The following is a 13420-nucleotide window of genomic DNA, read 5'->3' on the forward strand; positions in this document are numbered from 1 at the left end:
TCTCACCAACTTTGAGCGGTGCCGTGTCACAGCCATGTCATACATTCCCAACATGACGTTTCACAAACTCTAAACCCTACCCTGCAACAACCGTCTCACATATGGCCTGCTATAGTAGGACCATTTCCTGCTTTGGATTCACATCTTTCTCCTTTCAATTCACCACCGTATCAAGGATTTCTAGTTTCACATCATTAGCCAAGCTTTCCATTCATGACGACTAGTTCCTCGTTCGATTTAATATCTCTCTTCTCCTATTATCTGAATGTCATGTCCTAAATTTCTGAAAACTCATCTCATGCAACATTATTTTATTTTGCACAACCTTCGCAAAAAAAAAAAAGGTATTTTGCACAACCAATCTTTGCATATTTATTTTTTTCTCTCATTTTTCGCCTGTTTGAGAGTGCACGCTAATGAAGATGGCTCATTAAGGGTATTTTTGTCCCAAAATCTATTCTGATGGCTAAAAACAGTTAAATTTATCCCGAGGGTTATTTACAAAAACACGTTATTTTTAAGGGGTAAAAAAAAAATCCCCAAGTTTTTTTCATAATGGTAAATAGATTTTCACATTTAATTCTCTCTTTGAATATTCCTTTTCGAATTATCTTCTACTTAACCCTTTTATGTCATATTCTCTATCTTATTTTGCTGTTTATCTATTCCCTACATTTTCTTCACCTTATTTTGCCGCGTACCTATTCTCTACACGTTGTTTATTACTGCTTAAATATTTCAAGGACTATTCCAATCTTCCTTTTCATTACCACCAACATATTCTTTTTACTATTTGTAACACATTCTTTTCATTGCCGCTTGAATATTGCAGAAGGCCTTCTGCAATAATGGAACTGAATCAAGGAGACATTAGTTGTTTGATTGCAAGTTTTCTGGATTGAAAGAAGAATATGAGAACCTACCATGGTTATTTGCTGGATAGTTTATTTTCAGTGCCAAAAATGCCAATTACAGAACAATTAAACGAATATCTCAAAGTTGTGTGCATGTGAGATAGAAAGAGCTTTCACTCAAACACGCAGATGGAATAAAATTTGGGCACCAAGTTTTGCCTTCATGTGTTGCAATAACTCTCTTATCCAGCTTCGTATTGTATTCTGAAATAACAAAGATAAAGTCACTGTTAGCAGACTGGGATGAAAAAGCTGCCATGGTTACAGTAAAGATGATTTTGGACCAACAATAGCATGCCATAGATAAAAAAATATTAAGGGTTTATCTTACATAGCACACAACAGCCCCATTTTCAACCACATAAAGTTTATAAGGTGATATTGGAACCTGCTTAATTGCATGATAATATGACTAAAGGAATAACTAGTATTCAAGTTAGGAACTTGGAATATAGCACATTGGCATGAATACTATGAGAACGTAAATAATCAACCTAACATATGCTGCATGTTCATATGATATAGGAAATCTAATCCATCAGTCAACCACCTAATTTTAACAGTATCATTCAGATTACAGTCTCTTTTAACTGTTCATCAACTGGAAAGTATAGAAATGCTAAGTTTCAACAGAGATAAATTGATGTAGAGATGAAAGGTAAGATGCTTCTGGGGAGGCCTTCTCTGAATCTGTTTTCTTCCCAAAGAATTTTCCTAGAAAGAATCATGCATTTGATGTCCAACCCCAGAAAGCACAAGAACGGATCAAAAGAGCATCATAAGAGGAAAGAAAGAGAACAAAACTGGCTAATAAGTTGATTTCTTTGCAGTTGGAGGTCTTCTTTAGTTATTATAGACTTTAGCAAAAGAATTCTAACCATCTTTGCAAAAGGGACACACCCCTTGTGTTCATATAGCAAATAATATAATTCCTATTGCCGTGCAAGGAAAGTTAAGTCTCCCTTACTGAATGAAGTCAAAGTTCAGCAACGAGATGGACAATATTTAAACTCTCTGTAGATTAAGAAAAATTTGAAGAGAGGACTAATGCTCTGCATGTGTTGGTTTAGATTCACATACCTTCATGTATCAAGTCCTCACAGTTGTAATGTGCTTCATGAGCATGTCAACTATTTCTTTTGATACCTTCGAGGTTGATTCCTCCAAGTTTTTAATCTTCATATCAGTTTCCTCTTCGAGCTGTTTCACAGTGTTTCCGGAGCTTCCACTTGTCTGCAATGATTCAAGCCAACACAGCAGATAATGTAAAATCAAGGTTATGAAGATGAACATTCTGTGGCAAAAGATGTGTCTAGAATGATAATTGCAGGGGCAAATAATTCATCCACTAGCTAGTATGTACCTCGGAAATTTTCTTTTGGTATTCAGTTTCCATGTGGGAGCGATAAAGGGCCACATCCTTTTCAGCTTCTTCTTTTGCTTGCTTTAGCCTAGCCATCTTCACTGAGCAATGCATGATTCAAGTGAAAAGCCACATCAAAATGGAAATAGGGAAAACATAAGCAAACTGTAAGGAAAAAGGAAAGTGCCATATGATGAGGGATAACTTCTAATTAAACAACAAAGTTAGGTACTCAAGCAGCATATTTAGTCAACTAATCATCCAATAATATCATAATTTTGATCAGTTTGAGATTTGAAATTGGAAGTAGGTTTACAGCATCTTGCACTGGAAACTATGTGTTGGGCCTCCTGTTCTGCAGTTAGCAGCATCTGAATGCCTCCTTGCCTTCTAAAAGGCTCCATGGTCGCCATCATCTGAGGATATCTAGAGAGGTCACAAGAAAACCAACAAAAATTGAGATTGAACAGACTTCAGGAAGATATAAATAGGCTCAAGTTAATCAACCTCATTGGAAGATATATACTGGCGGCTGATATGCAATAATCTGTTGCACAACTTATCCCACAGAGTATTTCAGAGACTGCTTCTGCAGATTAGTTCCTAGTAGATTATATCAGAGATGTAGATGTTTCAAACTTTAAGTTTGGGCCACTACAACTAGCTAAAAAGGAAGTTTGAATTTTATAACTACAGTACTTAAAGGTACCACCCAAGGAAATATTGCTTAAAGTTTCTGATGCTGTGACAACTTAGAACAACAAGTTTCAGTAACAAAAGCTCAAAGGACATTGGAAGCATGGAAAATGCACAAAATCACTAATTCTATTTGATTTCTTTCTGATGTTCCCTTGGCTTTCTCACATGATTACTAACAAGTTGTGAATTGTGATCCATACCATTGTTAATTTGAATCCTCTGGCAAGGATTAACTTGTAACTTTCAGAAAACAACAATGGCTTCCGGTTTGGTATCAGTATGCTATTAAATTCTTTTAAAAACTGTAAACAACCAAGAAAAAGTAAAGAAAAGTACAATCCTAAAGAAGAGAATTGAATGTTGAAAACTTTGTAGAAAGCCTTGTGATTGGTGTGATAAATAACACCTACTATACAGGTTTCAATAATTAAAGTACACCATAACTTATAGGAATCAAGAGAAAAATCAGCTGCATCAGAAGAAGAAGAAGAAAGGTGCAGGGGAATGGATTGTCAAACGTGATGAATCCTACACTAAACATATGCCTTAAATCTGAAATGTCTTCAACACTAGAAAATAGATTACATTCCCAGAATTTACTGTAGGATACAAATTTATCTGCTGCTTTGGTTGTCACACAGCAAGGAAATTCATATGGAAAACACACTGAAATATAACTAAAACATGTGTTCATGGAGATCTATATCATGCACTTGTGCTCATGTCTGACCATTTTAATATGCACTGATTTGTTAAAACAATCTTTAAGATATTGGGATTAACAAAAGAATGAAGAGAGGAGAGGCATAATTAATGAATGCGAGTTGAGGATATCACACCTGAATTAAAGACAATGCAGGAAGACTTGTATCTCTCACAACATTCTCCTGTTAAATTCATTCCAAATCTATGGAAGGGCTGATCTCTTCTTCTCCATAGTTAACGGGGTTTGGTTTGGTTTATATTTTCCTGGTCAAATGATTTGCATGTATACGTGTACACATTATGCTAACTTCCTACCAGACTCAACTATTTCTGGGGGGCAAACAAACTTAAATGTCATATCAGATTAATGAAGGAACAACTCTCAAAGTCAATTGTAATTGTTGCTGGGTTGGGGCTTAAACCCATCGGCAGGGACTCCATTTTAATATCTGTCACGTCAAACTTTGGTGGATCTCTCGTATGTTGATTTATGTCATGTGGTAGGTTCATGGTCTTTTACACACGAGAGAAAGTATTGAAATGATAATAAAAAAAATCTCACATCTGTTAAATTAAAAGTATTCTGAATATATAAATATAATTTAAGATAAAATATGTATAAATCCCATCTCAAATCACGAACAAATTAACGAAATTAATTCATTTACTAAAATACCCATGATCCTAAAACAAATTAAGTTAATCAAAATTAAAATTTGTAACTCGATTTTGTCACACTACAGATTAACATAAAATGGAGGGAAGGGCTTTGACTGATTGCAAAGTGCAAGAAAAACCGTTAAATTAATATTAACGGATCTGCAACTATAAATCTGAGCTTGTAATCAATTCTTGATTCAATAAGAATTTCAGAAATCTTAATTTCACTCTTGCATCCTTGTTCCTTCATCAATTGTTCAATCTACAGGCCGGACAATGTGAACTTCTACAGCTCATAATCATAGGTCGTGGAACATGAATCATGCTTAATCTTTTCAAGTACCTTGCCTTATTTTGAGCATATTGCATAATATTAATTGATTCCAGGGTCGAATGATCAGCTGCAGTTTTATCTTCAGCAGCAAGTTTAAAAGCTAAAGCCTGCCCTCCCTATTGCTTAGATGTGGAGTACGTGACCTGCAAGTCACCAGGTGATGAGAAGCTTAATTCAGTATGCAATTGCCGCTTAGCTTCAAAACACTGCAGTACCCGTCATCTCCCGGATGGGTCCTCAGTTTACTGCAACTGAATTTGAAAGGAGAGGTCCTGCTATACATGCAAAATAAGACCAAAAAAGTTATATTTATTTGGACTTAGAATATTAAATCATGTAATCTCTGCCCTTACTCTTGATGAAAAAGGATCTGGAATAATTGTATTAGTACAATAAGGATGATGAATGCCAATGGGAAACTGTCTCAAAATAGTACAAGCATAACATTCAGCGTCGTATTATCATTTCAAACATATATACGAATTGACACATGCTTCTTGCCTCAATGGTGGAAAAAGGGAAAACAAGAGGCAAAAATACATGACAACCTCCTTTCTTCTACTTCTTCTTGTCCTATTTCAGGTATAAGCAATTTACAGTGATAGTTCTTGAAACAGTCCAGCAGTTCTGAAGCTATTAACAAGTAGCTGATCACTTGAAGTGACATAAAAAAATGCCAAAATTAAGTTAGAAGGGGTTAATTGTAACAGGTATCCCTCCTTCAAATCCCATCCACTCTTCCCAATCATCATATTCATCAAAATCCTTCTCAGTTTGCAACTCATCTGCTTCATACTTCTGCATCAGGCACTGCAAGGGGAAGAATTGAAATTCTTAAATAGTGCCAAAACATTAGCCAACCTGCAAGGCTGAGAAGCATACTAAAAGTTGGAACTAAAGAAACAAGTACAAGACTACTACAAGAATCTTAGTCAACTGTATCCTGTAGAAGAGTCCAGATTACAATTGACAGGTGATTTAAATAAGAAATTTTGAGTTCGAATTCTTTTCATTGGTAAAAAGAAAATTGCTTGCTATGTGTCTGGCATTTGAAAGATTCTAAAGCAACTTGAAAGTTAGGCAAAATGCAACACTAACAAAGATAAGGCATCACAAGAGATAGCTTCAATCAACTAATATAAAATTTAAAAGCATACAGCAAGATTGCTTTCCTCTTCACTGGTGTTAAAAAAATGATTGAAGGAATATGCACAACAGGCCCATGCTTTGGACATTCTATTTCCTCCAAAGTGCCATTATTTACTAGTCCACAATGAATAGAAAATGAGGACTTTGATTCCCAAATTGTTGATTTTATATGAGCCAAGTTCATGTAATTTCAATATAAACCAGCTGATCAATTTACAAAACACATTAGCAATAATGTTTGGATCAGATATTAACAAATGGTATCAAGTTGAGTTGCTAAAATCATGTATTTTGTTGAGTTCAAGACTATGCAATATTTATTTCTGTAAGGCCAGTTGCTTAGCAAATGTTTGATATTTGTTAGACATGTCACCAAGGGCTATCAGATGCTTGCCCCATGTTTCAAAATGAAAGGCAGGAGATTTCAGCCAAACAAAAAGTTGTATGACAGAAAAACTTTTTGCCAGTAACAATGAGATACTACATATCTTACTCCTCGGCTGACAAATGGAGAAATATCTTATTCAAACCTCATAACATCAACTGTATATACCTTGGACTATGTTTTTTCTCTTTTGGCTTATCTAGTGCATTCTCTTTAGAAAACAAGAAATGAAATATTCAGGACGTTCATTTATTCTTAACCACAGCCTTTTTGACAGATATCCTATTGTGTTTGAATGGTTTCCTCTACCCTCCTAGGCTCCTAGGAGTACCAACTTGATAAAGATGTTTCATCCTGGGTGAAACCAGTTACTGTTGTGCGTGGTGGGTATAGCTAGAATTACTGCAGTCACTTTCATTTTTAGGGAATGAGATTTGCGTTCGGCTGAATTACTAATAATTTGGCTGAAATTTTTGCTGTCATAGGGGGGTTCTTTGATGCCAATAGATTAAATATGTACAATCTGATTACTGAACTTGATCTCCTTGTCATTAATAGGTAACAGTTATAGAAGCATAGAACGCTGAACTTTTAGACCTTATGTGTACTTAGGCTGGCAACCCATTGGCACCTATAAGTGATCTTGTTTCAGTACCCGATTAATAAAAGGTAAAAAAAAAAGAGGATGAGAGTATATGCCAGCCAACCAACTCCGCAATCTTTTTGTCTATACCAAATGCATTATAGTTTCCTTGGAAACTCTGAAAACATCTATTTTCATATAAGCTAGATATCCATTCTAACTGACATAGATTTTGAGAAGTACTTTCCCAGAAACCCTTTGAAGCTAACCTCGTAAATCTATCTCAACATTGACCAACAAACCAAAACGTAAATCAGCAGCAACACATTAAACCAAAAGATGAATCAACAGGCAAACCCAAAAGCCAGTAAAAGAATGCTAACCTTACCTCATAGGCAGATTTAATCTCCCTGAATGCTTTATCTTTACCAGGGACATCCTCCCCTTTATAAACATCAGGATGATACTTTAAAGCGAGACGTTTGTAGGCTTGTTTGACGTCGGATTTGGAGGCGAAGGGAGTAAGTCCCAGCAAGGCGTAATGGGTGGTGAAGTTAGGGAAGCATCTGCATATGATTGGGATTCTTAGACCTCGTCGAGTGGAGGTCAACTGCTGGTGGTTGGCTCCTCTCAGTCTCAATCTGCTGCTTCCATTTCCTATCATTTTTTGCCGTGCTTTAAAATCTATTGCATCTTCACAGTTTTGGTCTGCGTGTTTCTCGCTTGTTGGTCGGTTCTATCATTTATATCCTAAATTCTAATGCTTATTACTTCCCCCAGGGTACGGTGATCCAGTTTTGGCCTTTGCCGGTCGAAAATATCAGCAAATGATATGTTTTTTTTTTTCGTTTTTTATTAAGACGTTAAAATTTTAAACACAAAATCATAATTCGATATAAATATGAAATAAGCATAAATAAATTTGAGTTTAATATAATCATATTTCATAGATTAATCATGTTAATGTGAATATAAGTAAATTATATTTTAATTGTGTTAAATTTACTTAACTCATTTAAAATATAATTAATTAATTATATTATTATATACTCGTATTACTCATAATATGTTTATTATTTATTTATTTAGATATATAAACGTATTATGTAAACACGTTCAATGAATAATTAAAACCTATTTAAAAAATCATATAATTACATTTTTTTGATAAAAAAGATACATCATTAGTCTCTTGTATTTATGTTAATAAGATTTATGAAATTTCTTCTATCAAATAAAAAAAAGGATTTATGAAATTTTACAAAATTATACATTTGAGATTAATCTCAACGAGACACCATTAATTAATAGGATTAAAATTTAAAATTTATCATTAAAAATGAATGAACTTATTTTAACTCATACTTTTGTATTTTCTTATTCACAAAATTAAGTTGACTTTCAATTATAAAAGGTATTTTTGCATGTAATTTCATGAATTTCATTATTCTTCTTAATATTTGAACAATTATTGCATTGTATGAATAAATGCAAGCATAAAGCGTGGAGTCTATTCTTTCCATCCATTCCACATGTCACATATAAGAGAACACAAGTTACACAATAGCTTTTCCTTACACTACATTCATATTAGTAGTGCGAAATTGCATGAAAACACAGCACCTTATTTCCTGCAAAAACTCGTCTCAACATTAACAAAGTTAATTATGAAAAACATCTAAAGCTCCTGCTTTGCTTCGCTACTTTTGAGCTTGGCAGGTTCATTGGCGTCTCCTCCAGCAATGCTGACTACCCTTGGACCCTTGATCTTGTCAGGAGACAATTTGGCCAAAGACAATGTAAGCACACCATCTTCCAGCTTAGCCTTGACAGTGTCCAAGTCTACGTTGTCAGGCAACCTAAACTGTCTCCAAAACTTGCCATAGGATCGCTCCACTCTGTGCCAATGATCACCCTTCTTCTCTTCCTCTCTCTTCCTCTCCCCGCTCACTCTCAGCACTCGGTTCTCCTCAACTTCAATCTTGAGCTCTTCCTTCTTCAACCCTGGCACATCTAACATGATCACATGACCTTCGGGTGTTTCCTTCCAGTCTACCCTCGTTGGAGACAGTGCCAGGCTCTCGTCCCTCTCGAGGCCAAGTGGGATTTGCTCTAGCACCCGGAACGGATCAGGCAATAACAAACTGCCACTGCCTTGATGATCCATGAATGGCAGCAAAGACCCATTGGATAAGGCAACTTAACACATCAAGAGCAACAGCTGCAGTCGTAGGAAGTCGAGTTGCTGCCTCATTATGTAATACCAATACAAGAGAGCGTCGATTAGCTTGTTTGAAATTGATATAACTTAAAAACGCAGGCAAAGGACAATCAAATGCACTACCGAGTTGGGATATTTATACGCAAGAGGAAAGAAGGGAAGTTTTGAGTTCTTGAACATTCTGATGATGTGTAGATAGATATGACATTTGTGTTTGTAGAGAAATGGGGAAGATTCTAGTGACAAGCCTGCCAGCACTGTGCAGTTAAAAGGGGCAAGCGGGACAGAGTCATCGTCCATGTTCTAGAGGCTTTGATGCCTTTAATTATTACTCTATGCATTTTCTTTTGGTCTACAAATCTCTATACAGTTTGTAATTTGTACAAAAAAAAATTTCTATGGAAATAAACGACCCTAAAAAGCTAGCCACAAAGCATTGTAACAGGTCCAACATCAAGGTTTACAATGAAAATGCAATAAAACAATATCAATGTATAAAATTGTAAAGGGAACCCAAAAATCCAAGCAAATAGCACATTAACAGGTCAAACTTGCTACCAATCTTCCTTGTGCCGCCGCAACCATACTTTCCTCAATGCTGTGATGCTGTGCTTTCTAGATGAAGTTTGGTGCCTTGATGTACTTTGATGCCGTAGCCTTGAGTAACTCAAGGCTGCGCTCATTCCCTTGTGCTGCCTTGTGCGAAATTATAGTAGTCTAACCTCTTACAACATGATTTTCACCTTAATTTGTTTTTAATTGAGTTAAATGGTAAACATGAAAATTGTAACCCTATCTTTTAGCTTTCATTGGCTCAAGATTCACATCAATTAGACTATTGTAACTCAAGTTATGCTTGAAAAACTGCAACATATACGAATAAAGCCATCACCACATATGCACAGTTTTTCATCAAATAAACCTTTCTCATCGAGTTTCCCACAAGAACAATAAGACAAATAAACAATAACTATACTTAAAAGTAATTTAAAACAAAACAATATAAAATTAACTAAAAATAACTTAAATAAAACTAATTGACATGTAATCAAAAGTAAGAAAAACACTTAAAATACTAAAATCCGTACCTGAAATCCCAAAGACCTAGTTACTTAAGTCCTTAAAATGTGTTAAAATAATTCTATATAATAGAGTTATTAGTGAAACCCTAATTTTTCTTATGATGAAAACTGATAAATATTTGAACTTTTATGGATTATGCATTGGTGATGATTATCAATGAAAGTTTCTTGTCATTTGATGTTCAATCTCTCCATATTGTCGAGTTACATTCATGGGAAAATGATGGTTGCAAGAATTGGTGAAAAAGGAAACCCAAGATATTGATTAGACTTTAATATGATAATCTATGGATTATTTGAAAGAATTATGATTTAATATAATGTTGGATGTTGGATGAGTTTTCCCAACTATATTGGCATGATATTCTTGCTATGATGATGGTATAGTTGATGTAATATGATTGGATGAGAATATGATATGAAATGATGGCCAAAGAAAGGCAATTTTTATAAATCTAAGCTTCAAAGGTTGATTCCAGGGCTAGAGAGATTGATTCCAAGGTGTACATGAACCTTAGATAACTATTGAAAGTGTCAAGAATCGACCTCATATAAGAAAATATTAATTCTTGCAGGTTAGAATAGCTTCTAAAATAAAAGAATCGATTCTTTAGAATTGAGAAGTCAATTCCTACAAGTTAGAATAGTTTTTGGACTAAAAGAATCAATTCTTGGAAGTCAAGAAGTCAATTCTTACAAGTCTAGAATTTTAAGAATCGAATCCTGAGAATCATGATATTAGTTTTTGCAAGTCCGGGTGCATGAAAGATAAGCTCCTGGGAGTCAAAAATCAATTCTCAAGCCCCAGCATGGAAAAAATAAAGAACCCAACTCAAGCCTTAAAATTCATTTTACACTTTTTCAGCCTTCAACTTGTCTTTAACACCATCTAAACCTTCTCCCGACCTTCCAAGACCCCTTTGGACAAAGATTCAACCTTCCAACTCAAATCTAAGGTAAGATTTGGTATTTTTGAGTTAAAATCTCATAGGTGTGACCTAACATTAGGATTTTCTATTTCTAGCTCATTTAAATCTAGTTTTGAGCTATAGATTTTAGGGGTTTTGCTTTACAAGGAGATTGTGAAGGTAAGGAAAGTTATGGTTGTTCATTTATGGATTGGGCTTAAATTATGGAAATTTATTAGAAAACCACCAAGGCATATGTGCTAGTGTGGACCATTAAAGACACTTACATGTAAAGGAGAATGTGGTGACTATAGTGTCATGGAAATGGATTATGATAGTGGATGAGTAAATCTTCATCACTTGACTATTAAATGTGGATGGTAACATGCCCACAAATATAAATTATTAGAGTGGATGAGTAAGTCTCCACTCTTTGATGGTTATGGGTGGATGTAATGATACCCACTCTTGAAATTGTGTTATGGATGGAAATGATTGAATGTGATTGTCATATGTTTTAATTATTAAATGTTATGCAATGATAACTTCTTAAATATGCATGAAATTTCCATGAATGCATAAGGGCCAGATGTGGGGCGTCATATCACACATGTATAGAGGCTAGATGTGAGGCATCGTACCACAAATATCTAGGGCCAAACATGGGGTGTTATTCCACATGAGCACTCGGGCCAAATGTGGGGCATCATACCATATGTGATAAGGGCTAGATGAGGGGGGACGTCGTACCACACACTTTATAATTGTCCTGACATGGCGAACATGCCAATTGTTGAGTGGTGATATCCATGCCTATATTGAATTGTTGGAAATGTTCATTTACTAATGTTGACGTGTCAATTTGACAAATGTTTATCCATGCATTAAAAAGTAGATATGGAGCTATCAAGTGGGAAAACTTGTATAATGTTTCTTAAATCCCTAAATGGGAGGTAATACCCAAGGTATGGGTTGTATAAGAATTTAATCCGCTACTAATGGTAAAAGTTCCAGTATTTTTGATATGAACTCACTCGCTTTTCTCTTTACAAATGTTTTGTAAATAGAGATGCAAATGCTTATTGATTCTTTTATGTATATTGAATTTCAAATACATTTATGGAATAATGTTGAAATGAAATGATTGAACGTTTGAAAGTATTTATATGGATATTTACAATATATCATGTTATTTTTGCAAAGTATGATTTATTATAAAAACTTTTTACTTTGGCTTATCCTTTTCCCCGTATCCATTCATAGAGTCTTTATGAGTCATATGCTATTTTCTCCTATTTTGTTTTACAGATCAGTAGCTTGCTTGGCTAGGCGACTTGTGGAGTAATAGCCAACTCATTCGTGATAGGTGTGGTAGACCCTTCCTTCCAACCTTTCAGTGTTGTTACACTTCGCAGTGTGTTAAGTTAAGTCTTTGAGCTGTTATGTTGATAATGAACTTAGTTATGTAAATAAATGTTGATGTACTTATATTTGTTTATACTTCATCACATTATGTTGAGCCTTTGATACGACTGTAAGTGGATGATAAGACTATAGTGGATGAATCATAGCAATATAATTACAGGATTTGTGCTGGACCATAGTTATTATAACATTGTGAACATTTATATGAAACGCGATTGAAATCACACTTTACATTGAGAAGTTCCGTATTGTGGTGGCCTTGGTGAATTGTTTGCATATTCTTAACTGTAAATGGAATGTATGTGAATATGATGGATGACTAGGTCATGCATTCTTGGTTTAGGCTAGTTTGGGCCTAATGGGCTTTATCCATGTAGGTTCATGCGCCGGTCACGATCCTTTCAAAAAATGAGATATGACTACTTAGATATCTAACGGGAGCTCTTGGACAAGGAATTTTGTTTTCAACTATATATGCAATTAAGTTAAAAGCATATCATACTTTCCATGAGAGATCAAAACATAATGAAATGGATTGCCACTTCATTAGAGCGAACGTAATAATTAGGGTTACTAATCCATTTTTTGTTCCAACAAATCTCCAAATAGTATATATATATTTACGGAGGTGATTTTACCAAGACAATTTTAGTATTTACTATACAATATGAGCGTTCTTAGAGCCTGTTTGGCCTGCTTTTTTTTTAATTTAAAAATTATTATGAAGTTCTTATGAAAAATAATAGCTTTTAAAATTAAGTTAAAGTTGTTTAGTAAATTTCTTTTTATAAGTTCTTTTTTATAAGTTATAATTTTAGTTAAAATTATTGTAAAAGGTATTTTTTTTTGAAATGGTAATATTATAATTATATTTAATAGATAAGGATATTTTTGAAACAAAAATAAAATTCTCTAGCATTTTTGAAAGAAGAGAAGAAAAAACTCTTCACAGGAGCTTTTCCAGAAGCTTTTTTTTCTCAAAATTTTATTTA

The 13420-nt window shown here is 34.5% G+C and overlaps 4 protein-coding genes across 5 annotated transcripts; 1 reads left to right on the plus strand and 3 right to left on the minus strand.

Moving 5' to 3' along the window:
* On the minus strand, positions 899–3899 carry LOC18592995 (V-type proton ATPase subunit G1). Of its 2 annotated transcripts, none has more exons than XM_007019993.2 (5): positions 3816–3899; positions 2594–2703; positions 2278–2378; positions 1995–2147; positions 899–1118 (listed from the first exon to the last, which is right to left on the minus strand). In XM_007019993.2, the coding sequence occupies exons 2-4, from the start codon at positions 2691–2693 to the stop codon at positions 2004–2006; spliced, it is 345 nt and encodes a 114-aa protein (XP_007020055.2). In that variant the 5' UTR covers positions 2694–2703; positions 3816–3899; the 3' UTR covers positions 899–1118; positions 1995–2003. The 2 variants fall into 2 exon arrangements, with proteins under 2 accessions (XP_007020055.2, XP_017981061.1); XM_018125572.1 differs by lacking the exon at positions 3816–3899 and adding an exon at positions 2785–2875 and having other exon boundaries at positions 2594–2693.
* On the plus strand, positions 4049–4943 carry LOC108663041. The gene is made up of 2 exons (XM_018125535.1): positions 4049–4159; positions 4739–4943. Exons 1-2 carry the CDS (start codon positions 4049–4051, stop codon positions 4928–4930), a joined length of 303 nt encoding a protein of 100 aa, XP_017981024.1. The 3' UTR covers positions 4931–4943.
* On the minus strand, positions 5003–7532 carry LOC18592996 (chaperone protein dnaJ 8, chloroplastic). The gene is made up of 2 exons (XM_007019994.2): positions 7181–7532; positions 5003–5485 (listed from the first exon to the last, which is right to left on the minus strand). The coding sequence occupies exons 1-2, from the start codon at positions 7454–7456 to the stop codon at positions 5363–5365; spliced, it is 399 nt and encodes a 132-aa protein (XP_007020056.2). The 5' UTR covers positions 7457–7532; the 3' UTR covers positions 5003–5362.
* On the minus strand, positions 8297–9115 carry LOC18592997 (22.0 kDa class IV heat shock protein). The gene has a single exon (XM_007019995.2). The coding sequence runs from the start codon at positions 8957–8959 to the stop codon at positions 8471–8473; it is 489 nt and encodes a 162-aa protein (XP_007020057.2). The 5' UTR covers positions 8960–9115; the 3' UTR covers positions 8297–8470.

This window comes from Theobroma cacao, chromosome 8, assembly GCF_000208745.1.
Source record: "Theobroma cacao cultivar B97-61/B2 chromosome 8, Criollo_cocoa_genome_V2, whole genome shotgun sequence".
NCBI lineage: Eukaryota > Viridiplantae > Streptophyta > Magnoliopsida > Malvales > Malvaceae > Theobroma > Theobroma cacao.